The 25,619-nt window shown below is 45.3% G+C and overlaps 1 protein-coding gene across 1 annotated transcript in view; it reads right to left on the reverse strand.

The window, feature by feature from the left end:
• RETREG1 (reticulophagy regulator 1) overlaps positions 1-25,619 on the reverse strand; it is a 729,848-nt gene that overhangs the window by 539,139 nt on the left and 165,090 nt on the right. Inside the window, exons 2-3 of the mRNA XM_078687778.1 lie at positions 17,375-17,481; positions 3,123-3,153 (exon numbers count right to left, since the gene is read on the reverse strand). Of these exons, the coding sequence (XP_078543904.1) occupies positions 3,123-3,153; positions 17,375-17,481 (138 nt within the window). The remainder of the gene's footprint in view (positions 1-3,122; positions 3,154-17,374; positions 17,482-25,619) is intronic.

Genomic DNA, 25,619 nt, shown 5'->3' on the forward strand with positions numbered 1-25,619 from the left:
CTTATCACTAGGTGCAAAGACTAGACAGAATATTCCTATTCTACGTTGTTTGCAGGCAGTGAATACCTCATGAACAAAAATAAAAAAGAGTAACCAAGAGCGCGGAACAATCAAGCAATTAATAAATAAATAAATAGGATAGAAAAAGGACAATGGGGAGAGTAAGTAGGGCGCAAAAGTCTGCGTCCTCTACCCTTTCACTAACCGCAAAGAGGAAGCTGTTGTTTCCGGTTTGCGGACAGAGAATCTCCAGAAGACAATCTGTTGAACAGTAGTTCGGGGTTAAAGAACCCAGTTTAATCAGTGAGGGAGTGGGGAGTCTCCCAAAAACCGTTAAGAAATAATAGAGTCAGTGGGGGAGAAAGATAGGCGCGACGGTTACGTTACCTATCCTTCACCGTTTGCAAAAGAGAAGGAGCCTACTGTTTCTCCGTGTGCAGACAGTGAATCTCCAAATAGGTCAAACAAAGAGTAATACTAGTATTTTATAAATAATCAAGCAATCAAACAATCAAGCAATCATTTCGCAACTTGTCGTGGTTACACGACCTTACCCGGACCATGTGGACAGTTTCTTGTCTTCCGAATCCAGCGCCCGTTCGTCCTCTTTTTCTCGTATTTCTCACGGCACTCCTAATGGTTCCCAGTCAGGACCGTAGATCACTCGAGAGAGGTCTGTTCGGAACTAGTGAAGTTCGGATGATCGGCTGCCAGACGAGGGTCTATTGGGCAAGAGCTCTCCCGATCGTTGCAGTCGTTCACTCTGTCGTCGGGACCTCTCCCACTTGATCCACGAGTCGCTGATGGGCCCCACGCTTGGGACGCCAATTGTTAAACCTGGGACGGGTCGGGGACAATCGGTATTTGCCCGGCGGTATTGCCTCTGTGACCCTCTAGTTATTTAATCAATGAAGAGGCAGGCGCTGGAGACTGGAAAGCAGGAAACAAGGTTTTTTATTCTCTCCGGAGGAGAACACAACAAAACGGGCAGAAGGTATCGTTCTGAGGTGCTCTAACTGCATCCCTGAGGCCTGGCCTCTTATACACTGTTTTATGACTTTATTGCAGATTACATATTCATGTTAAAGCTTTGATGTATGGAAAAGACATTCCCGGAACTCCCCTTTGGGTCCGTTCCCACACACATTTACAGTTGAAGTCCCCACCCTAGTCACAACAGGTGATGAGTATCGCGCAGCTGGATATTCCGCCGATTCACGGAATGTGGGGGGTTTGATCGGATCTCATGGAGTGGGGGCTTTGATCAACCCGGGGATCCTTAGGTGGGGGAAGCTTTCTATTGTACGGGGAGGGGCAAGGAATGGTATCGGCAGTGCTGGGTGTCGGCCTGGGAACGGGGAAGACAGACGGGCACACGGGGGAAAAAGGGGGGGGTTGCATCTAAGGGCCGGGGATCGTGAAAAGGAAGAAGGGAGGTGTCGCGCTGGGAACAGGATGAGGGCCTGGGGCAGAGCAGCGCCGAAGAGGGGTTTATGATTCAAGGCAGGTGCAAGCAGGGGGTTGGTCAGCGTGCGGGCTTGGTGAGGGTGAAGGGCTATATCAGGGGCCAGCAGCATGCAAAAGGGTTCGCTCTGATCAGGGCATCTTAAAATGGCGGGTGCGCACGACAAAAGTGTGGCATCAGGGGAAGAGGCAAGATGGCGCAGATAATGTTCACCAAACCGTACTAATTTTCAACATTGCCCTGGGTTGCTTGTTTTCCAGTTCAGGAAGGACCTAGCCTGGCAGTTCGGGCTTGACATTCCCATTGGAGCACAGTCAAGAATGATTTGCATATGGCTGGGTCCAAACTGAGGTGGCATGGTGTGAAGAATAGATGGACTGGGGTGCTAGACCAAGTGATTACCAACGGCTGACATTAATACAAGCATTCCATCCTTCACTTTTTTGTATACTTAATGTGTCGCCTAAGTGGGACGGGTGTGCCGGGAAGTGTGCCCCTTGCAAAGTGTGCCACTGGAACCAAGCAGTTCCCAGCTGATGAGCCCTTAGTAGGGCGACACCAGTTCTGGGTTGCTTGATTTCCGGTTTAGGAAGAACCTGGCCTGCCATTTCAGGCTGGACTGTTCCCATTGGAACAGGGTCAAGATAGATTCACATATGACTGGGAGTAAACTGAGGTGGCATGGTGTGCGGATTCACAATGGCCTGGGATGCTGCTCGAGTGATTACCAGCGGCTGAGATGAATTCAAGCATTTCTCCCATGACTTTTTTGTTACACTTTTTATATTTAAATAATATTGCTTTGCTACTGGCAGATTCCTTACTTTTTGAGTCCCACAAGGGCTAACAATGTGTCCAGATACTTTAATATTTACTCATATCGCCTACTTAATTTGTTAAAAGATCACATGATAGATGTTCATACCCATGCCACTGATACCCAGATTCACATAAAGTTATTAGTAGTTGGGATAAAAACATGTTATTTTTTAAATTATTCAGGAGCAGATGTCTGTAAACTGATTGAGCTTAAATGACGGAAAGGCTGGAGTAAGGTTAGGAAGCAACAATAACCAGGTATGTGCGAACTAAGGGGAAAATATCTCAATATCAGAAATATCTACCTCACTGCAGAGAGGTTAAAACCAAGAGATGTGTTTTGCACATTAATGAGCTGAGAGCTATTCTTAAATAATAATATGAACACCAGGTAACTACCACATAACACTGCTGTACTTCCTACATCAATTTACCCACAAAAGGCAAGTAATCAGTCTTCGCCAAGCAGTAATCAGTAATGTGTTTGATTTCAGTAACCCAAAATTATTTGGAGCAGAGAAAAAAACATGGAGAGAATAAAGAAAATCCTGACTTCCTAAGGGAGAGAATCATCTCCAGAATATACAGATGGGCACCTAAGTCTATTTCAAGGAAACTATACTGGTTACCATCACAGAGGAACCAACCTCTAATGCAACTTCATCAAAATCAGATGATGGTTACTTGAGAACCGATTCACTTTCCTACTGAACCGTCCGAAGAGAATTCAAGAAACCAACAACATTCACTGGCAGAACACATGTGGATACCCTTTCGAAACTTTAACACTTTACAAACCAATATGCATAAAAGTATTCTAATAAATATTCCTTCCTACCTGAAACTGACACTTCGCCATACAGGCAAACCTGTAATATTGAAAAGTAAAATAGTTAATGACAAATCCACCAGTATTTTAATAACTGTAAACAATTATAGTTCAAAGGGAAAACATGATGCAATCATGGGTCTAACTGCTGCTTGGCATAGCAAGGAGCAATCAAACTTGTAAAACAATATTGCAGGAGGGCGACACAGCTAAAGACAGTTGAATCAGTGTTAGGATCCCTTACAGCTGTTCGATACGATAGGTACAACAGACAGGGGCAGTCCTATTCTCCAGAACCTGGGTCCAATAAACAGTATTAACGGAACAATGGTTCAGATAGATAATTAACAAAGAAAGATTATCAAAGCACAACCCATACATATGCCAAAAGATCAAACCCAATAATATAAGGTACCCACACTAATTATAAGGAAAGACATTTATCATAAAAAAATTATTCTAAAACCATATACACAACATTTATCTAGTGCTCACGAAGTTACACAAAACATACATCGTAGAATAACGCAAAATACAGTGTAAACAAAAAAGAAGACAATGGCAGAGGGGAAAATTAACACAAAATAAAGTCTGTCAAATAACAGAACAAGATGCAATATATGTTTCCTCCTAATTCGACAAAGGAAGGCCGCCAGAGGAAGCATATATACACTTTATTTTATGTTAATTTTCCCTCTCCCATTGTCTTCTTTTTTTGTTTACACTGTATCTTGCACTATTCAATTATGTATGTTTTGTGTAACTTTGTGTAAGTGTGTAACTCCACGCATTTTTTACATTGTAAAGACTGTTGGCATGCAAGTCTTTACAACTCAAGACAAAACCAAGCATTTGAGGGTAATTAAAAAAAAGGACTTGGGGGATCTCCCCTCAAAAATAAAACGTTTTCAAATAGTGCCAAACCTGTAACAAATGCAATAAAAAATGTATTGAGAATTTATGCAACATTTTTCAACAGTAGGTGGCAGTGTTAGACTGTGACAGGATTTTTCAGATACAGTAAGCGTGGTAAAAGTATGCGTGCTAGTAGAATGCGTGGTGAAGGTGTTTCTAATTTGAATGAATGTAAATGTGTGGTAGTGGTATGCGTTGTAAAAACTACGATGCAAAGACGTGCATGGTGAAGTAAGGCGTGGTAATGTCATACAACCGTTGGGGAAATGGTAGAGGCGTATGAAGAAGAGTTTAAGAATTACATAAATCTTCAGTTCATTAATATCATAAAGTATCAACATTAGCAGTACTTGGGGCGGGGCCAGCGACATGGCGGAGTAGGACGTGCTTCTGATCGGCTCCCGGTGTCCTGCATGAATCCGACATCCTAACTGTTACACATACTTCCAGAACCCTAACAATTTAAAGCCCGGGATACTCCGACACCTGTACAGCCCGACCCGCCTGGAAATCCTGCCGGACGAGGGCTGAAATCGACGCCGAGAGGAGAGCTTGGGCTGGCGCGGCGGACTTGCGGCAAGATGGCGGCCGAGCCTGCTCCTTCGGCCTGGAAGTGACTCCACCCAGGCCCCGGCGCCCTGTGCCTTCCACACCCGCGGGACCTGAATCGGAGCCTGACCGGCGGAGAGTGGACCCCTCCCCTCCCCCCCTCCCGGCTGCTGCTGTGTGGGGAGCTGGGTCTACGGGCGCCTACGGAGGCTGACGAGGGCCCGACTGAGGGACCGACGGCCCGGCCGGGGCCGGATACCAAGACGTACGGAGGCTGCGGGGAAATAGCCGCGAAGGAGCCCTGTGAGGGCGGCGATCCGGGTAAGGAGGAGGGCCGCTACTGTCAGGAGGTCGCGGCTGTGGACGCCCCCCCCCCCCCTTCCGGGGCTTGATTCGCCGGAGCTGCCGCCGCCGATCCTGCTACGCCTACGGCCGAGCTCCCGCCTGTGCAGGTGTGCACCCTTGACCGAGAACCCCGACGGTGGACCACGGGTGGACATTGCATTATCCCTGCCGGTTGGTGAGTTGAGTGGTGCCCTCGTTTTCCCCCCCCCCATACGCCTCCTCCATTACAGCACAGGGTGGATTGGGACCCCGGGCCACGCCACGCCACATAGGGCCCGCACCCTGCACCGCGGCTGGGGGAGAGACTGCCTTGACCATCCGGGGGGCCCCTGGAGTGCGCCATACGGGGGTTTGGACCGTGCCTGCTGCCCCGAGGCCTGGCCTTGATTGACTGTTCCCCCCTCTGAAGAGGCAGGTACCGGGAGCTACGGCTTGGGGCGCCGGGGATCCCCACTGGGCCAGCCATCCGTCCTGAGAATATAACGTGGGGACCACCCGCCGCCGCCTCCACGAAGGAGGCCCCACCGCGGGCGGCGAATCCTGGAGAGGGGAAGGACACTTGCTTGGTGCAACAGAGACTCGCCGCTTCGATCCTGAGTACCTCTCCCCCACCACCTCTGCCCGCGCTTCCCGGACCGCGACTCGCCTACGGAGCCCACTGATTCGGGGGTGATCGGGCCGGCTTCTCCCTCTCTCTGCCTCCTGCTCTGACCACTTGGCCACACCGGGCGGCTCCTGCTCGAGACCGAGCTTCGCCATGGGGAAAAGGGACCCGGCGCCAAGGCCGGCCAGACAGGTAACCATGGTCAGCAATGCCACAACGCGGTCGCAGAGAGAGGCGGCCCTGGTGACATCTGGCGCACGCACGGACACGGCTGTAATAATGGAGTCGATCCAGGCCTCGAGGGTGGACATTCAAAGCTCTAGAACTGCACTTGAAACAAAAATAGGCGAGGTGGGTTCGGAGGTCTTCTTGTTGCGCCAGGACTTCCGAAATCTAACGGAGAGGGTGACTGCCACTGAGACCAGAATTGGCGAGGCGGAGGATTCTCTTACCACGCTCCGGAGAGATATGGCGGAGCTACAAGCGTCGCACAGACAGCTACTATGGAGGGTGGACGATGCCGAAAACAGGGCAAGGCGCAACAACCTCCGCTTTGTGGGCTTTAGAGAGGGAATCGAGAAGACCGACGTAGCGGCCTTCCTCCGTGACTGGTTGACATCGACATTTCCACAGGCCCAATTCTCGACCTGTTTTATCATAGAAAGAGCACACAGGGCCCTGCTCATGAAACCTCCGGAGGGGGCAAGGCCGCGACCGATCATTGCACGCTTCCTTAATTTTGCGGATAGGGACCTCATCTTGAGAGAGGCAAGGAAAAAAGGAGAACTTAGACTGGAAAATACCACTATCATGATCTTCCCGGATTACAGCCAGGATGTGCAGAAACAACGCCATTCTTATGACTCAGTCAAGGCAAAAGTACGTGACCTGCATATCTCCTACATGTTGCTCTTTCCGTCAAAATTGAAGGTGTTATACAAAGGCAAATCCCTTTTCTTCAATCTCCCTGAGGATGCCTGGCAGTGGTTAGAGGAATGGCCTCTGCTCCGTGGGGCGGAGGAGGAGGGTCACAGGGTCCGCTCCGAAATGGCGGCAGCCAACTTCCGGAGGAGCCCGCCTAAGACGCAAAGGTCCCATATCCCGAGAATGAAACGCTACACACACTCACCACCTAATTCGGAACACCCCGCGACAGACAGGTGTGAACAGAGCCGCAATGCGTCTGTGGAGGAGAGTCTGATGCAGAGGTCCAGGTTCAGTAGCCTGCCACACCATACTATCGGAGAGATGGAGAACGCCGAAAGTGAACATTTATCGGACTTGGAGGGTTCGACAGACCACTCATTACACCCTCTAGTCGCGGCGATCCGAGAGATGGAGCAGGGAGCGACTGGGGGTACGGACGACCACGACATGGAAACACAAGACTCCCATTCGTGAGGAAGTATTGAACTGATATCCGTGCCGGCAGTACACCGCTGCTAAGGACACGCAAGTCACAACCACTACCCTTTGAGTATTGACTAACACTATTGTTATTTGTTTGCCTAGCTGCCACCTTTAGTGGCCCACGTGGCACGGGAACCCCGTTCTGTCATTGGCTGGACAATTGAGCCTGTGGCGGTGGCGGCTGGAGCCCTAGTGCCTACCTAGTTGGGGTGGTTAGTGGGAGGGCGACAGACCCTTACCGCCCAACAGTCCTGTGCTTTCTTGGTTATGAGTATGGGATGGATGGGAGGAGAGGGTGGGGAGGGGGTGGTGGGGATCGGGGAAGTTAGAGCAGTTTGGTGGAGGGGCAGTTGGGAGGGGGAGGGGGAAACAGTTGGTTGTTTACAGTCATGTATATTGTTGCGACATGCTACACTCCTACACTAGGGAACGCCCACAATATCTTGTTGACACCTCAGAATGGCAAGTGCACTAGAAACACAACACGCACACCATGACAGACTCAGCGTCCTGACCTGGAACGTGAATGGTCTTGGTAGTAAGATTAAGAGGGGACTGGTAAATGCCTATCTTAAAAGAGTGGGACCAGATGTAACTTTCCTACAAGAAACGCACCTTAAGGGTTCTAATTGCTCCTTCATAGTCAGGGGACGTTATAAAGTTCTGGCGCATGCAGGATACACTACTGACTCCAGGGGGTAGCCATTACTCTAAAAAATACTTCCCATTCTGCATCACGCGCACGTGGGTGGACCCCCATGGGACCTGCGTGGGGGTTCAGGGGACATGGCATAGACGCACCTACACGCTGATCTCGGTATATGCACCCCCCAAACTACAAACAAATGCACTCAAGACACTGGCCAACATACTTCTCGAATCAGCCGACACCATTCAATTAGTAGGCGGAGACTTCAATGATGTTATGGATAGGAAGATGGACCGATCTGGGGCGCCACCCCCTAGAGATGCCCAGACCCCACTCGCCCAGATGATTACCACCATAGGCCTTCCCGATGTCTGGAGGTGGTTACACCCGGAGCAACTGACTTACTCCTTTTACTCGGCCTCACATAAGGTATTCTCGCGGCTAGACTACATATTTATGTCCGGACAGGACTTGACCATAGATACTACTGCAGAGTACAGGGCGAGAGGAATATCTGACCAATCGCCGCTGCTGGTGAGGGTGAATCGGAAGGAACGGGCAGCACGGTGGGTAGAGCACGTTAGGGATGCAGATGGCAAGCTCGCCTGCACAGATTCGCACATCGCTGAAACCTTCGCTGCCCACTATGAGCGCTTCTACACTGCCAGGGACCTGGGCTCCTGTGACGCTGCTCTCCAATACATGAGCCAAACCGAGACTCCCTCGTTGGACCCTGAGGCCGCCCAGACACTTGAGGCCGACATCACGGTTGAGGATGTCTCGTTAGCCATTGCTAGACAGAGGTCTGGGAAGACACCGGGACCAAATGGTTTCCCGGCAGAATTTTTCAAGTCACGACGGACATCCTGGCTCCACACTTGAGAAACCTTTTCTTGGGAGCGTGCCAAGATGGGAGGCTACCCAATGACCTTTTCATGACGACCACCCTCCCAATTTACAAAGAGGGAAAACCACGAGAGGACTGCACGTCCTACAGACCCATATCTTTACTGAATACCGAGGTGAAACTCCTTGCAACAGTCTTGGCACTCGGATTACGATCGGTGATTCCGGACCTGATACACTTGGATCAGACCGGCTTCCTACCTGATAGGCCCACTAAGTTCAATCTTAGGCGCACACACAACTGGCTGCAGGAGGTGAGGAACAGAGAGTCGCCGCACTGGTTTCTCTCCCTCGACGCAGAGAAAGCCTTTGATGCGGTTCATTGGCCCTTTTTAGAGGGGTACTGAAAAAATTTGGCTTTGGCCCCAAATTTCAGGCTTGGGTAAGGCCCCTCTATACTGCGCCGCGAGCTAGAGTACGGGTTAATGGAAGTCTGTTGCGGGAATTCCAGATCCAGAGAGGGACTCGGCAGGGCTGCCCTCTGTCGCCCCTCCTCTTCACACTCACCATCGAGATCCTGGCTGCCCCGGTTCGACAGAACCCGACGATCAGCGGATTTAAAATAACACACACGGAAACGGCCCAGGAGAAGTTGTCCCTCTATGCGGACGATGTCCTCCTGTACATCACTGACCCGATAACCACTATCCCGGAGCTCTTCTTGGAATTGGAATTATATGGTAAACATTCTGGTTATACCATTAACTGGCATAAATCAATCCTATACGATCCTGGGGGTGGTGACCGCTGGACGACGTTGCCCCAACAATTAATCACTACTACAGAGGGCTTCCAATACCTGGGGATTTACATCACCCTTGATAAGAAACTCTCCCTTCAGAAAAATATAGAGAGGGTCTCGCTGAACTCTGCCGCGGACATGGAGAGATGGAAACGCCTGCCACTTACACTCTTAGGTCGAGCGGCCATGTATAAAATGATTATTCTCCCCAAATACTTGTACGCACTACAAAACGAATACTATCCCCTCCCGGAGGCGCTGCTGCGTAGGATCCATTCGGATCTTCGGACTTTTCTCTGGCTGGGAAAACAACCCAGAATAGCATTGACCACACTTCAAAGACACCAATACAGCGGAGGAATCTCACTCCCTAACCTGGAGGCCTACTACTGGGCGGAACACTTGACCCCACTTAATGAATGGTTACACACGCCGGCAGACCATCCCACATATGCACTAGAGCGACACAAATTGTCTTCACACAATTTACTGCACTACCTATATGGAGGCCCCGCACACCGATCACTGCTTCCAGCGACTCTTATAACATTACGTGCCTGGAATAAGGCCACGAAACGCGCAGGCTGGGACAGGGCCCGCACCCGGCAAACGCCACTGTGGCACTGCGTGTGGCTACCTGAACTACATAAACTAAAAGGTTTTAAACGGTGGGGTGACATCGGGATCTCCACTATCGGCGATGTGATTGCTAAGGGGGAGTTAAAATCCTTTCAGGCTCTGAGAGCCGAATTTGGGCTCCAACATTCACAGATTTTCAGATATACCCAGCTCCGCCATGCCTGGAAGGCCCAAAACATACACCTGTCGGGGCTGCCAGAGTACACACCACTGGAGGGGAGGCTTTTACAAGAACAGATTCAGGGGAAAGCAGTCTCACTCACTTACAAAACATTAACCAACAATATGCTTGGAGACCTGGCGAAGCTTAGAAGTACATGGGAGAGTGACGTGGGAACACTGGATGACCTAGATTGGGACATGGTGTTAATGCATCCCCGAGCGGTAGCGATTAAGTCCAGACTCCGCCTCATTCAATACAATGTGTTACACAGAACCTATTATGACAGGGCACGGCTCTTTAAAATGGGGAAAATAGAGAACGACAGATGTCTCCGTTGTCATAGGGCGGAAGGGGATTTTTATCACATACTATGGTCATGTGGGGTAATTCAAACCTACTGGACTCGTATCTTTCTGGAACTACAAGAGATATTAGAGGTACCTCTTGCACAGGAGCCCAAGTTGGCTTTATTGGGGATGTCCAACGATGTGGATCTGCCACGCCCTCTCCTGGTCTTCCTGGTTTTAGCCTTGGTGGTGGCCAAAAGAGATATAGCGAGACGATGGGGGTCTCCGATCCCCCCGGACTTGGAAGAGTGGAGACAAGGACTGGACCTCTACATGGCGGCTGAGAGGGTGACATACAAATCTTGAGGGTGCCCTAGAAAGTTCCGAAAGATTTGGTCCAGGTGGAGACACTATCATGGCCTTGATGGAGGGTTGGGGGACTGTTGAGCCCATTACCACACTACTAGTTCATACGGGTGGCGGCGGGAGGGACTGGGTGGGAGAGCTGCAGCTACCTGTTCATCAACCAGAGTTCTTTCGCAACTGTACGATGGGACGTGCACCAACAGACTCCGATTGTGGGGAGGCGGGAATGGGAATAGGGGGCGAATGTTGCTAATTGCATGACTGTACTGTTGAGTTCTAAACAAAATGCAAATAAAAATGTTTTTAAAAAAAACCATTAGCAGTACTTTAGTTCACTTACTGTAAGAAGGATCATTTAATGTATTGAAAGCATTCCCATGTATGGAAATGTAAAAGGTTGTCATGACAAAAAATGGAAGTGAAAATGAAAGATTTGAGAATAACATGTAAAGGAAGGAGTAAAGTGTGTTTGTAAGAGTCACAATCTGGAAACAGAAACTGAAGGAAGGACACAGTAGGACACTGAGGGAGAAAAGAATGTCCATCAGCTGGTTTAAGGTTTCACAACTGCAATCTCTAGAAGTCTTTACATTTCTGGCACCTACTTTAGAATTCTTTTGGCGTTTTCTGGCAACCAGTTGGGTTTCAACTGAAGCACTGAACATTGTTTTTCCAAAGTTGTTTATGTTGCTACAGACTTCGGTTCAACAAAATCCTTATTCTTTCCTTTTCTTTTCTAGCGCAGACTATGGGTGGTGAGGTGAGTGGAGGAAGCACAGGGGTGGAGGGGGGGGGGTTAATACATTTTTATTTAAAAAAAGGAACTTACCTTAAGCTGTCGGTCGCGGCCCCCGTAGGACTTCCATCTTCTTCCTGGTCCCAGCAGACACTGGGATAGACTCCCTGTGCAATACCCTCATGCTCTGAGAGCAGCGCAGGGATTGGCCTAAGCTGGCTGAAAAGATGCTCCGCTAAGGACAGGGAATCTCTGCTGTTTCTTCAGCCCGGCAGTTCAATACAGCCGGTTGGAGAAACATAAGGGCGCATGGGTGTTTGGCTGGCCTGAGATGGCCAGTCTAACACAAAGGTGCACTTAGAAGTTCACATAGCACTCCTCCCCCGCTCCCGTGGCCATAGCCAGCAAATTAAAAATACAAAAATGATAGAGCACTGTTTTATTTTTCACCTGCTGGCTCTTAGCCAGTGAGGCGATGCTTCTCCGCCATTGCAAGGGGGCCGCCCCTGTTCTTTTCATAACAAATTCCTTTTGACTAAACCAGGCCTTCTCATCCTTTCTGTGCATATTATTCGGGAGTAGAATCTGATGGAAAAGTATTTACACATAATAGGAAAGTAGGATCTACTTCTATGGTTACCCCCACTTTTTGCCTGGTGCTAAGCTGTATTTTGACTAGTCTGATTGGGATCCTGATAATCAGGACCCTAGTCTATCTGCTTTCTCCCTAAATTATTGTGCTGAGTACTTGGGTACACTCCAGATTGGATACTGGGGTACCCTTATCAGTCCCTAGTATATGGTACAAGGGTACCCAGGGCAGAAGTACCCCAGAAGTCTTCCTTGGGCTGAAGAATGCATTATGCCACCAATGGGAGACCATGCAAAATGGAACTACAGGCTTGCCATTGCAGCCTGTGTAAGTTGGTGCATGCACCACTTACTGAAAATATAGGTTTACTATATCTAAGGGTCACTGCACCTAAAACCTATAAGTCACCCCTATAGCAGGCCTTTGCAATCCTGAAGGCAGGGTGCTTGGTTCTAAGTGAGAGGGTGCCCCTCCAGCCTACGGAGTCTATTCTCCTGGGTTGTCAGTGAAGCAGCCATATACTATATAGAGGGGCACTGTGTAATTACGCGATGACCATCTCGAAAACGGCTGCAACTAATCCTATCATGTTTGGTATCAAACATGTTGGAATCATATCCCCACACTGTAAACGGTGTGGGACGTATGATTCCAAACACTGGAAGAGCCCTCCATTAGACTCTCAGTGTTCCCGGTACCAGTCTTCTAGACCCGGACAGCACAAAATGGTTGCTGCCAACCAGATACACATTTCATGCCCTCCTGTTGCTAAGCCAAGCTCGAGCAGAGGAAGGTTGAAAAATAGGCATCTTGTCACAGGGAGGTGTGACCACCTCCCAGGCAGGATTTAGTGTATTGAGACTGGGTGCACTTGCCAGCTCGAGAAAGTCTGCATGAAGGGCACACTTGGTGTCCCCGTGCATAGTCCAGTTCAAACCAGTACTGGGTACCGTTGGCTCCCACTCTGGCGCGAAACTGGACAAAGGACATGGAAGTAACCTCCCCCCTGTCGAGACCCTCTCCTGGGAGGGTCCCCTGAATCTTCCAGACCCTTTCACTGGGTGCTTAAGGGCGTACCGGAGTGTAGGTACCTAGATTAGTCGTGGAATAAGATTCAGATCAGACACCACTGCACTTCTACCGCCTGGGCACTCTGGACTTCGTTTGGGCCTGACTGCATCTCCCTTCCAGTCTGCTGCATCGTATGTGACTGTGCATCATACAGGAACCTTCCAAGGCCTGTGAAGCATCAAAGACACCTGAAAAATCTCCCTTGGAGTGAAGGAGTCACTCCCCTGCATCTGCAGGCACCACAACTAAGTCGGCCGGTCTGCAGATCCTGAGCTCCTCTGGACTCCGTGGGCTCTGCAGCACAGGTGGTGGTTTTCCTCAGCTCCGGAGGCCTGCCCAGCCCTCTCACCAAGTTTGAGGCCAGTATCCCTCGTTGGGGTTGCAATAACCAAACCACTGGCCACTGAGTCCACATTGCAGTTGCAAAGGCTTGTTGGCTTCTTTTCACGAAGATCTTCGGGCTTCAGTAGCCCCAACCTCGAGCACCTCCAGTGACCAGAATCTTCAGCCACACTTCATTGTGTGCATTGTGGCCTGCATCTTTAGGTGAGTTGCTTGAGGTCTTCTAGTGACTCCAGTGCCTCCGGCCTGTGGGTCCACTTGATGGTCACACATTTATTATGGGCTCCCCTGATTGCTCAGGGTCTGCCCTGACTCCCCTGCTTTTGGTGAGTCCTTGCTGGTCCCGACGTTGCTCCTTCTTAGATTCCTGCATGACTTACCTTTGCAATGGTTTGTTGGTTCTCCTGCTGGACACCGACCCCTCAGCACTTGACATTCTTTGTGGGACAGCTAGTGCATGGCTCCTGGTCCTACTCAGTGTCGCCTGGTCTTCACAGCTGCAAAGTCAAGGTCATTATCATCCATCCTGCAACACCCGATATCGGAAGGCATTCATCTTCCAAGTCTCCTGGTCACCCCTGAGTGACTTGGACTCTGTCTCATCTGCTTGCAAGTACCCCTCATCAAGAATCCATCCTTGGATTCCACCGGACACTTTCTCCTTCTTCACCAGTGGCCCTTTCCTGAAGTCCTCCATTGGGTTCAACAGCGGTTTCCGACACAACTTCACATGGTGTGTATCACTTACAACGCAACTTTTACGTCGTAATGCTGTTACAACGCAGCTATTACAACGCAGGATCCATTACAACGCATGGCATTACAACGCATGGCATTACATCGCAGATGCTATTACAACGCATACCATTACATCGTAAGTATTGGTAAGTATATAATTTATTTTAATTTTATTTAATAATATATAAATGATTTAATTAATATTAATTATAAATAAAAATAAATAAAAATATTTATTTATGTTTTTAAATATTATAAATTAAATTTATTATTTTAAGTAATTTTTTAAATAAATATGAGTATAGGAGTATATGTATAGGTGTTTGGGGGTACAGGGTGTTTTTAGGTTTCAGGGTAGGGTTTGGTTTTTGGGGTACAGGGGTGTTTTTAGGTTTCAGGGTAGGGTTTGGTTTTTGGGGTACAGGGGTGTTTTTAGGTTTCAGGGTAGGGTTTGGGTTTTGGGGTACAGGGGTGTTTTTAGGTTTCAGGGTAGGGTTTGGTTTTTGGGGTACAGGGGTGTTTTTAGGTTTCAGGGTAGGGTTTGGGTTTTGGGGTACAGGGGTGTTTTTAGGTTTCAGGGTAGGGGTTGGGTTTTGGGGTACAGGGGTGTTTTTAGGTTTCAGGGCAGGGTTTGGTTTTTGGGGTACAGGGGTGTTTTTAGGTTTCAGGGCAGGGTTTGGGTTTTGGGGTACAGGGGTGTTTTTAGGTTTTAGGGTAGGGTTTGGCTTTAGGGATAATTAAATTATATTTACCATTTTAAAATTAATAGAAATATATTTAATCAATTAAATTAATTATTTTACATTAATTACATTTTTTAATTAAATTAATTAAATTAAATAATTTAATATTATTAATTTAATTTAATTTCATTATAAAAAATATGTACATTAAAATAATTACTTTTTTTAATTAAATTAAATTAATTACAATTTTTATTATAATTACATTTATTAAATAGATATTATTTTATTAAATTACATTAATGACAATATTTAAATGTCTTTTAATTAAATTATTTTAAAAAATTTAATTACAATAAACTAAATAACATTTTTAAAAAAAAGTCAAATTACCTATACTTACGATGTAATGCCATGCGTTGTAATAGCATCTGCGATGTAATGCCATGCATTGTAATGACATGCGTTGTAATGGATCCCGCGTTGTAAAATCTGCGTTGTAACGGAATGTGTTGTAATACAACGCGTTGTAATGACACCAATCCCTTCACATGTATGCACCCAGCTTCCCTGGTGTAGGTAACGTGGGTACTAGTGTATCCACAAGTGGGGTGGCTCTCCAACCTTCTATCTTCTGCGGGGTTTCTCCAGGGTCCACTGGGAAGCGTCCTTAATCTTTAAAAATCCAACTGCGACTTGCACATAGAGTTGTATGGAGCATGCAGTTGAGTTTCCACACTGCATACGCTCTCCATGGTGTCCCTATCTACTCACCTTGGGTGGTTCTTTGGGGTCCCAGCACTTCTATGTCCTCTCAACACTGTCTTGACTAGAATCGTGGTTCTTATACCTCTTTCTTATATATATTGTTAGGTACCCTCTGGGACATTGTGTATTTCATGCTATTTACTGTGTTTCTTTGCTAAAGTATTGTGCGCATTGTGTTTATCTCCGTGTTGGAGACACTGGAATGTACTAGAGAGTATTATATAATAAATACATATTTTTTATAAATTTGGTGAGGTTCTTTTTCACTTAATTTATACTATAAGTTTGCATTCTGGTAAAACAAGCTGCTTTACACTCTTTCTAGACTAAGCCTGAAGGCTGCTCTCCACAGCTACCACTTACAGAGCCTTCTAAGGTTTTTTAAGACCTCTTAAATCACCATAAGAGTTGTCTGGACTGGTGCAAGGTGCCCACTTACATTAGTGGACATCTTATACGAGGCCAGCTTCTCACACATATTTTTTTATTTTGAGCACTGTAGCATTACGCTTGTAATTGAAGGATGTTCTCCGAATCTTTCATTTGAAGGATTATTGGTGCTTTAGCAGATGTCTTATTTATATTGTACCATGAAGATTTTTTTAAAGACATCTTTTATTGTATACAGCTGAAAACAGCAACAAAAATGTAGAGGCACATAAACTACAACCATCCCCAAATATTTGACATGCAGTAATAGTTTACCATATATATTGTACCATTAAGGTTAGAGCAACTACCATTCTGTTATGGGTGGATGATGATCCATATAAGGAGGGTGAAAATTAAAGATGAGAAGTAGTTCAGTTTGAAAATGCATAGATCATGAAAAATACAGATTTACAAAAGTATAATGTGACTGGCCTCGGCCAACAATATTGGCAAATCTTGAAGATGTGAGATGTTCAAGAATTTCCATGTGGAATACACAGTTGCAAGTTCAAGGTTGTGACAGCAGCAGTAATTTAAAAAAATCAAGTTTAGTAGAACGTAAGGCCTTTAAAAACATTTAAAAGACGCTAATAATGTATTCTATAAAATATAAATTAAAACTACCTGCAACAGGTAAAATACATTCTTCCTTTCAACACCAATTACAGATTTTAATATTATTTACAAAAACAGGCCAGCGCAACTTAAGAACTTTTCAAATCACAAAGAAAGTTCAATGATGTTTCCAATATACTAACCACGTTGCTTTAAAAAACAGGCAGAGGAAAATGAATGGCAAATTCTAATATTTAGACACAGAAGCCATATGTGATATAATGAGATTGCTCCCTTGATCTGACGATTACATTTGTGATTACTAAGAATCACGTTCCCCCTCCTAATCAAGGATGACCGTACTGGAAGCCCCAACTGCATTTGGAGGAACATTCAATTGTAAATAGAATGCAGGAGAAATAACTTATAATAAGTTTTGGGAGATAACTAAAGTTAAAATTTTGACCAAAGGGTTAGTGTTCTTTTGCCTGCAGCATTTTTCATTGTCATCCATAACTGTCTTGGCAAAAAGTACTGTCTTTCAGGTGAACTTTGCAATCACACATAACATTGGGCAATATGGTAGCTACCTTACCTATACCATTTTGATATTTACATCATTTAAAGCAAGTCCACCTAAATCATCTCCTTGTATCTTAACGACAGCACCTTACAAACGGGGAAACATGACTGCGATGTCAATATAACCCAAATGGTGACAAACAAGAGCAAAAAAAAGCAACAAATCCCGCAGAAAGCTTGGTCTTACGTCTCATTTTCGGCACCACCATGTCCATCGTGAGCTGCAGCACGAGGAGAACAATGATGAAGACAGAGAGGAGATTGTACACTCTCATGGTACTCAGCGCCAAGAACCTGAGAGACAAAAGAAAATCAGGAATGGATTGTAAATCGGTGAACTTGGTTAAAGGGAATAAACTTTACTTCTAAAAATAACACAGTACCAAAAATGGAAAGTATATTGCTCCCCATCGTGTAGGTCTAATATAATATAATACAGTGGGCAATAGTTCATCAAGAGGTCTTAGTAGGCTGGCAACATTGATTCTTGTAATATAATAATTCCTTTACGGGACAAGCAGTAGAACTGACTGAACGGTACTAAAATGTGTATTAAGGCAAACACAATCAGTCCAACATTAATCTCCTATCACCTAATACAATGACCAAAAAGATTTGCCACCAACCTTAGCTCTCATGAGCGGCATATCTCAAATAAACAAGATATTAAATGTCACACTCAACCATTGGAGCCAATTTACTGGAACCTGAAGCTCAGCCTGAAACGGTTGTACCTTTGCACAATCCTAGGTGAACCCTCCAAGTGCACAATGTCAGCTATTCATAACCAGGCCCACTTGGTGGTCACGTTTGAGAGACGAAGCAGCTACGGTGTAACTACTGTGAACTGGACACCTCTAAATTTGAGTACTGATGATCACCTAATATTTCCTTTTTTCCTGAAAGTCAATTGTCTTCCATGAGTTTTTATTCAAGAAATGTGGTACTCGCTGGCAGTCATCGAGAGCTGAATACAGCTGTACATCCTACAGTTCCACAATGACTGTTGGTGGGAGAATTCTTTACACACTAGATGAGTGTGAGGGGTTATTTGCCCACTCACTGGTTATACTAAAAGCCTACTGTGGTGAGGCCTTCAAGTATAATCAACAACTGTTAACGGTCTGAGGCCTGATGTACAAACATTTAGCAAGGTGCTAACCATTTGCAAAATGTTGTACAGGTGTTCATTTTTCCTTGTGTGATGACCCAACTGTCCATAGATTTTGGACAGTTGGTACATCACACAAGGCAAAATGAACACAGTAAGCATTCACAAAATGGTTTGTTGGTGTTAATTTTGCCTAGTGTGATGTACCAATTGTTCATAAATTCTAGTTCACAAAAATGGCATAAAGTGCCAAATGGCTAACAAATTGTTAAATCGCGATAGCAAATTGCATTTCCAAAATTGTGATTTCCAATTACCGTTTCCCAATCCATATATACAAGCGATTCACAAATTCGAAATAATTACACTATTAACTGGAAGCTGGTGGTAACCACATACAAAGTATAAAAGGTCATCCAAAATTTCGCAAAAGCAAGGTGATAGCGGGGATTGAAACCTTGGAAGACTGTTATGCTGAGGGCATGTCAAGGAGTTTTATATCTATGGTAGAGAAAGACTCATTATCAGGCTCGCAATTCCTAGTTTATGGTGCATTGACCATAACGGAAGAACGTCTCTGGGGTGAGGAACTCAAACAGCCCCCAAACACAAAATCCTACAAATCCTCTTTAGCACAGGCTCTTGGAGAAAGCCGGTTTCCTGGATCTATAGATCATTTATGAGTGGAGAAGCGTGGCTCAGTGGTTAGAGGCGGCAGACCCGGAAGCTGAGATTGACCGTGGACCAGGGTTCGATTCCCCGCCTCGGTGGGTCTCGGGCTCAAAATTCCACGGACTCGACAATTCTCGCTCTGGTGCCTACTCAACTCACGGGGTCACACTCTGCGACTCTGGGCAATAGCTTGCTTAATCTCCACTACGGCCCCTCGCGGCGGGATGCCTGGCTTTCACCTTGTGGACACCCTGCCGGGGTTTCTCACAGGGGAATACCAGGATGGGTTCCCTGAGCAAGCGCCGGGACGCTTACGGGCAGCTGTGCGCTTTACAAGTCCAACACATTTACATTTATATCTAGGATTGCAGGCCTGCTACACTCCCCAACTTCTAAATGGGAAGGAAACCTAACTACACCATTTAGAGAAAAGGAGTGCATGCAAGTATTAGAGCACCCACATAAGGTTTGTAGAAACACAGTATACTCAATTACATTTCTTACATACAACTTACCTATCAGCACCCAGATTAAATCTAATAGCAGGAACAGCAGACAAACGATGCCTTTGATTTAATCAAGTGGACACAAACTACTTTCGCATGGTCTGGGACTGCTCCCAAATAATTAGGTTCTGGTGAACAGTGGTGTTTGATTTTGAGCGCACATTGGGAAAAACGCTCTATGCACCCCAGAGCTATGCCTATTACGGCTATATTCACACACTAAGCTTGGGCAGGTGAGTAACATCCAAAAATGGCAAACAATTCTGTTAATTCTTATGATAGAGCGTATAGTTAAGTGGGGGTGAAAAAGTGTACCATTTTGGGCCCCATAGCAAATTTTGCCAAAAGGTAGAACAAAAAACACTGACGCACGGAAGAACTTTGCTCAGAAAACTAGCTGGTGTAAATCTGTTCAGTAGGTTTTTTAAGATGGTTGCACGTTTGTATATCTCTGCTGTTTAAACTCACTAATCAATCTTTTCAGTCCTATTTTGATTCTTTTACACAACATGAAAGATTTCATTTGGGGCAGATTTTTGTTTGGGCCATCCTGAAATTCATGAGTCATAAAGAGAGGGATGAGCAGCTAAGTCGAAGCACCATCTCCAACCCTAACTCTGGCAAGTGACAAGCAAGGAACACCACACCACATTCAAGCTCTTATCCAAAAAAAATTAAAAATCGGCAACATGGGGCACTCTAAGAACAAAATCAAAGGGGCCATGCCTTTTTTGTATCCATTATGCAAAGATAATTAAAGGAGAATTTATTTATGACACATTAAGAGCAAAAGAAATACCAAAAGAATATGTGACTTCCAACACAGAATATTGCATTTATTATATATATCAAGTACTCGTTTGATGACTGCTATGTAAGGATAACCACTTGGAAAGCAAATCTAGGATGCTCAAAACATAAAAGCAAAAGGCAGATAGAGGAATTAAATCACCCCATAACTGGTCAACTTCAATGCCATTTTGATCATTTAGAGACCAACTGAGTTTTTCTGGGATTCCATCAGTGGTTGTAATGTACGCATTACTGGCAATAGTACCGTTACATGACCCGTGACAGTAAAGTAGTTAGTGAATGGACTGATAAACATGACCTCCTGTAAGACTGCCTATATATTTCTGATGAGACCAGTGAAAGGGACTGGACTTACAAGGTATGTGGGGACACCACAGACATGGAGGTTATTACAAATACCCTGGAATCTTAGCCGGTAATATGCCTATCGGACGTACTGATGCCCATGGTAATGGTAAATCTTGGGGCGGGAGGGGACCCGGAGAAGAAATTCACCAAATTTGAATTAGTGCAGTGGTGATGTTGACATAACCATGCACAGACTCTAAATTCGTCGGTCACACGTACCTATCAAACAAACCACTGATGCAACACTTCACCTTACAGGTACTACAGCCTGAAAACGGGGAGCAGGCATGCACAAATTATGCTTTCACTCCCACATTTGCAGAAGCCACTGCAGTATTAGTGCCAACTGTCTCCACCACCTCTGCTGAGTTTACATCTGGTACCACAGCCACCTCCACTAGCAGTACAGCTGACCTATCATCTGCTGCATGGACGACTCTGGGATGACTGACTCAGGCGGCAATTGACTTAAAGTTTTTTGAGGCCTCAGCAATCCACGAGGCCTGGGCCAGAGTGCTCAGGATATGAAAGTGGATGACACATGCAAGAGTAGAGGTGGGCCAAAAAGCAGCACTTACAGTGCACGTGGGAGACATTATTCAGACTTTGGTCGGGCATTGGCCATTGGCTGAGTGAAAAAGGAGCACACAAAGCAGAAATATATTAGACATACACGAAATCCAAGATCCACTGTGACATTAGGGAGTTGCAAAAGGATTTGTTTTTGCTGCCATACAGGAAAACTGATCAGTAATGCCCCTTCACACATAACAGTAGTGAGTTTAGGAGGCAGCCCAATGAACTACAGCCATGAGCTGAGTATGTCACTGTGCCAGACACACTGTTCAGCTAAAGATTTCACACTCCATAAATAACTTAGTGACAGTGCAAACCACGGCCCACACCAAGGGCCAACAGTACCTGCAGCATCCGCCACCACTTACCACCTACCAATCCTCCAAGTAGGTGCCCCATGTCAAAGGAAGTCAGCCTGTGCTGCACAGTCGTCTGAGACAGCCCAAACCCATTGAAAGCAAAATCCACACTGGGTTCACACTATATAGCTGTACAGCAATCATCTAGATACCGGGCGTGTTATAGGAAATGTAGGTGTAATGTGCTTGTGAGTTTCATTGCTTGGTCGGGGTGGGAGACAGGCTACAAGTTGGGGGAGTTATATGCACAATAAAAGTTTGAAAATTATTTTTTTGGGTCAGGTTTACTGTGGTACTGATGGTATAAAGCAGTGTTTCCCAAACTGTGGGTCGTGACCCCCTTTGGTGGGTCTCAAGCCAATATTTGGTTAGTACCAAAATTCCAAGCAGTAAATAAAGGGGTCTTTAAATTCTGTATTTATCTTGGCATACTTGCTGTCTTCTGAGAAATTGTTGCTTATTTTTTAACATGGGGATTGGTGTTTACAAACAGCTCTAATTTTGTACTCGGACTAAGAAAAGTAAAGTGAATTAAGTGACAATCTTGTTGGGGTACAGATACGTGAAAAGAAAGGCTTTAGGATGTAATTTGATTTAACCCACAATAAAATATAAATACCTGTAAATTAACTGTGCACATTCAGCAGTGAGGGAAGGAAAAATGAAACACATTTGTTTTGTAATCCTTAAGTGTGATGAAAACAAATATTTTATTAGGATTAAAACAAATCAAGACACTTTACTTGGTGATACCAAAATGATAAATATTTACTGAAACTCGACTGCCACACATTATTATTTGTGTACAATACAGTCTTCTCAGTAAACCTGTATGCCTTTGCAAATTAAGTGGCCATTTAAATGAAAAATGTGCTGTCTCTGGATGCATTAGTTACATTAACAAATAACCCGCCTCATAACCATTAAAGTTAGGTGGGTCGCAAAAGTTTGTTGTTCTAAATATTGGGTCGTGGTTCTAAAAGGTTTGGGAAGCACTGGTATAAAGTTTTTGTGAACTGGTTAATCCTTTATACGAGCAGCATTGTTACCCTGCAGTTGTTGGCACATTTATCATCCTCAACTGACTCCTTCTTGGTCTTGTTTTTCCCTTTCCCCGTCGTGAAGCACAAAAAGCCTCAATACTACTTATGGAGCATACTGCAAAGCATTGTAAAGCTACACACTGTGTCAGGCGCGGTGTAAGGGTCTCATCAATGCGGTGTAGGCATCTGGAGCACTATTCGTACGGTATACAACCTTTACCACGCATTTTTTACCACGCACTACCATTACAACGCAGGCATTACCACGAAAACCATTACAACGCATTGCGCTGGGGGGCGCTCTAGGATAGGGAATACGTTTAATTTTCTATCCAACACCTTCCCTAGTGTCCACGGGGACTGGAGTTGGAATAGAAAATTATACTTACCACTATCCAGCACCTCTAAGCGCTATGCGTTGTAAAGGTATGCGTGGTAAAAAACGCGTTGTAAAGGTATGCGTGGTAAAAGTATGCGTTGTAACGTCATACATCCCATTCGTACAGTTCTAAAGGAATTCTCATTGTTAGTATGTGTCTGGAGTGTGCTTCAAACCAAAGTTGTTGTACGGTTCCTACTAATTCAGTAAGACTGCGCTTTTAGGCAACATAAGGGTCAAAACTATGGGACTGAGTCCACTCATACCATCAGAATATGTTAGCTTTATTCCTGGCTAGCTCACGGTGTGCCACCTAGACTTGTAAAACCCCTCAGGGTACCGGATGGTGTCTGCAACCTCAGAACAGGATAACCCTAATTCCTACAAGGAAATTGTGGAAATGGGAAACAGCAAATACCACGACCGCCGAACAACGCGTTGCCTTTTCAACGCGGGTGGAACAATGAACCACGCATTCCATTTACAACACAAGTCATTACAATAACATGCTTTCGGTAAAGCTACTGTTGCAGGGACTAGAGTTGGAATAGTAAATTATACTGTTCCAAAATCCAGTGCCCTCTAGGATAAGTAGTTGTAACAACTTGCATTGTAAATGGAATACGTGGTCCTGATGCATTCGTTGTTCCACCGCATTAAGGAATGCGAGGGAAAGGAAAGCATGTTTGTGCCATACAACCAATGGAAACAGATCTACCCTTTCATTGGTAACTCAGGCATGCCCAAAGGGAGCACAAGAAAAACACAAATTGGCATTTCAAGCTCATAGTGAAGCAATGGGATTTATGTATAAAATATGTGCGCTAAAATGATAAGTAAAAGTAAACAGAGCATTGTAACCAGCATTACAAGAATATAGAGAAAGATAAATAGTTCAACCTTTATAATTATTGCACAAATTATATGAATACATATAATTGTACTCCTACCTAGCACCCCCTATTATTGAGAGCAAAGGGTGAATGCGGTTCTACCAGATACCTTGGGATGGTATAACTGCCCATTTAACTGTGTAAGTGTTTCATCTGGAAACCAGTCTGATGCAGAACAGGCCGCCGTCTCTCTCAGGATAGTAATGAGATTCAGCTGGCCTAGAACTCAGGCACAGGGCGATCACGACAACACATGGAAATGCTCTTCTGCTGAAAAAAGGCTTGGGGAAGTTTATATAATAAAAACTATACCCATTCACACTGTGCCCGAGTTCAGATTCGTCTGTCATTGTTGATTCTACCAATTGTATTTCTACGCAAAAGACTTTCTGGGTACACTATTGCGTGCAGCACACAAGCAAAATGTGCTAAATGTCATTGTCTAAAAAGATGTCAACTTTAAACCTGAACATGTAAAAATGAGAAGTTTGTCAAGAAGTCAAGATCCAGGTGGCAGATGGATCGGCTCCTTCTACAGGATCATCAATGGGTGACAGATACCAAAGAATGGATCATTGAATTTTTTAAGATAAATCTGAATACGGCTGAAATTTTCTCCGTTTGGGGGGTGTTCAAGGCTGCCCTTCGTGGGTGTATGAGTGCATTATCCGCCTCTCTTGTTAAAATAAGAAAAGAGACATTTTTAAACTCCAGCAGGCTGTAGCAGAAGCAACAAAAAATAGATATACTCAGTCCGCAGGTCGGGGGGATACTATAGCAAAGTTAGACTGGGCCAAACTTGAGTTAAAAGAGTTCTTTACTCTGGAAGAGATTGCTAGCTCGAGAACCTACTTACTGTGGGTATATGAGGAGAGCCAGATGATTGGTAAGCTGCTCACGGGGTCTGTGAAAACTAAACAGGAGGCCTCCACTATCACAGAAATTATAGATCCCAAAACCAGTATGTCTGTAACAAATAAAGAGGCGATAGCTCAAGTCTTCTTAGATCAATACTCCCAGCTATATACAACTAAATATAAGGCTGGAGCAAGCCAAATTAGTAATTACTACGATGGAGTCGAGCTTCCCTGCCTCTCTGGGCCCAGGGCCGAGCAGCTTTCACTAGATATCTGTGAAGAAGAGATTTTAAGGGCTATTAAGTCTATTTCAGGTGCAAAAGCCTGCGGAGCTGATGGCTTTCCTATAGAATTTTTTTTTACTTTCTCCAAAGAGCTGGTTCCATTCTTGGCAAGTCTTTTAAATGTCATCACCCAAGGCGTTCGTGTTCCCTCAAACTTTAAGGAATCTATATTGGTTAGTTTTGCAAAAGAGGGCAAAAATGGAAGGATGTAAATTCATATAGGCCTATTAGTCTCCTTAATGCCGATTTTAAAATATTAATGAAAATCTGGGCACAACGCTTTATGCCGATTGCCCAGGAGCTTATCCACTGCGATCAAACTGGGTTTGTTGCAGGGAGGTACATGTCTACAAATACTCGATTTTTAATTCAAGCACTTGACTACGCAACAAATAATAAAATACCTACTCTCATTACTATGGTAGATGCCAAAATAGCATCCGACCTTGTTAATTGGGATGCACTTTTTTTTTGGTTTGGGTAAATTTGGTTTTTCGGTTCAAGTGCTAAATATGTTAAAAAATATCTACCAGTGTGCTCAAGCTCGGGTGATAGTCAATGGAGATTCAGTAGGGACCGTGGAAATAAATC

This window comes from Lissotriton helveticus, chromosome 4_1 (assembly GCF_964261635.1).
Source record: "Lissotriton helveticus chromosome 4_1, aLisHel1.1, whole genome shotgun sequence".
NCBI classification, from domain to species: Eukaryota; Metazoa; Chordata; class Amphibia; order Caudata; family Salamandridae; genus Lissotriton; species Lissotriton helveticus.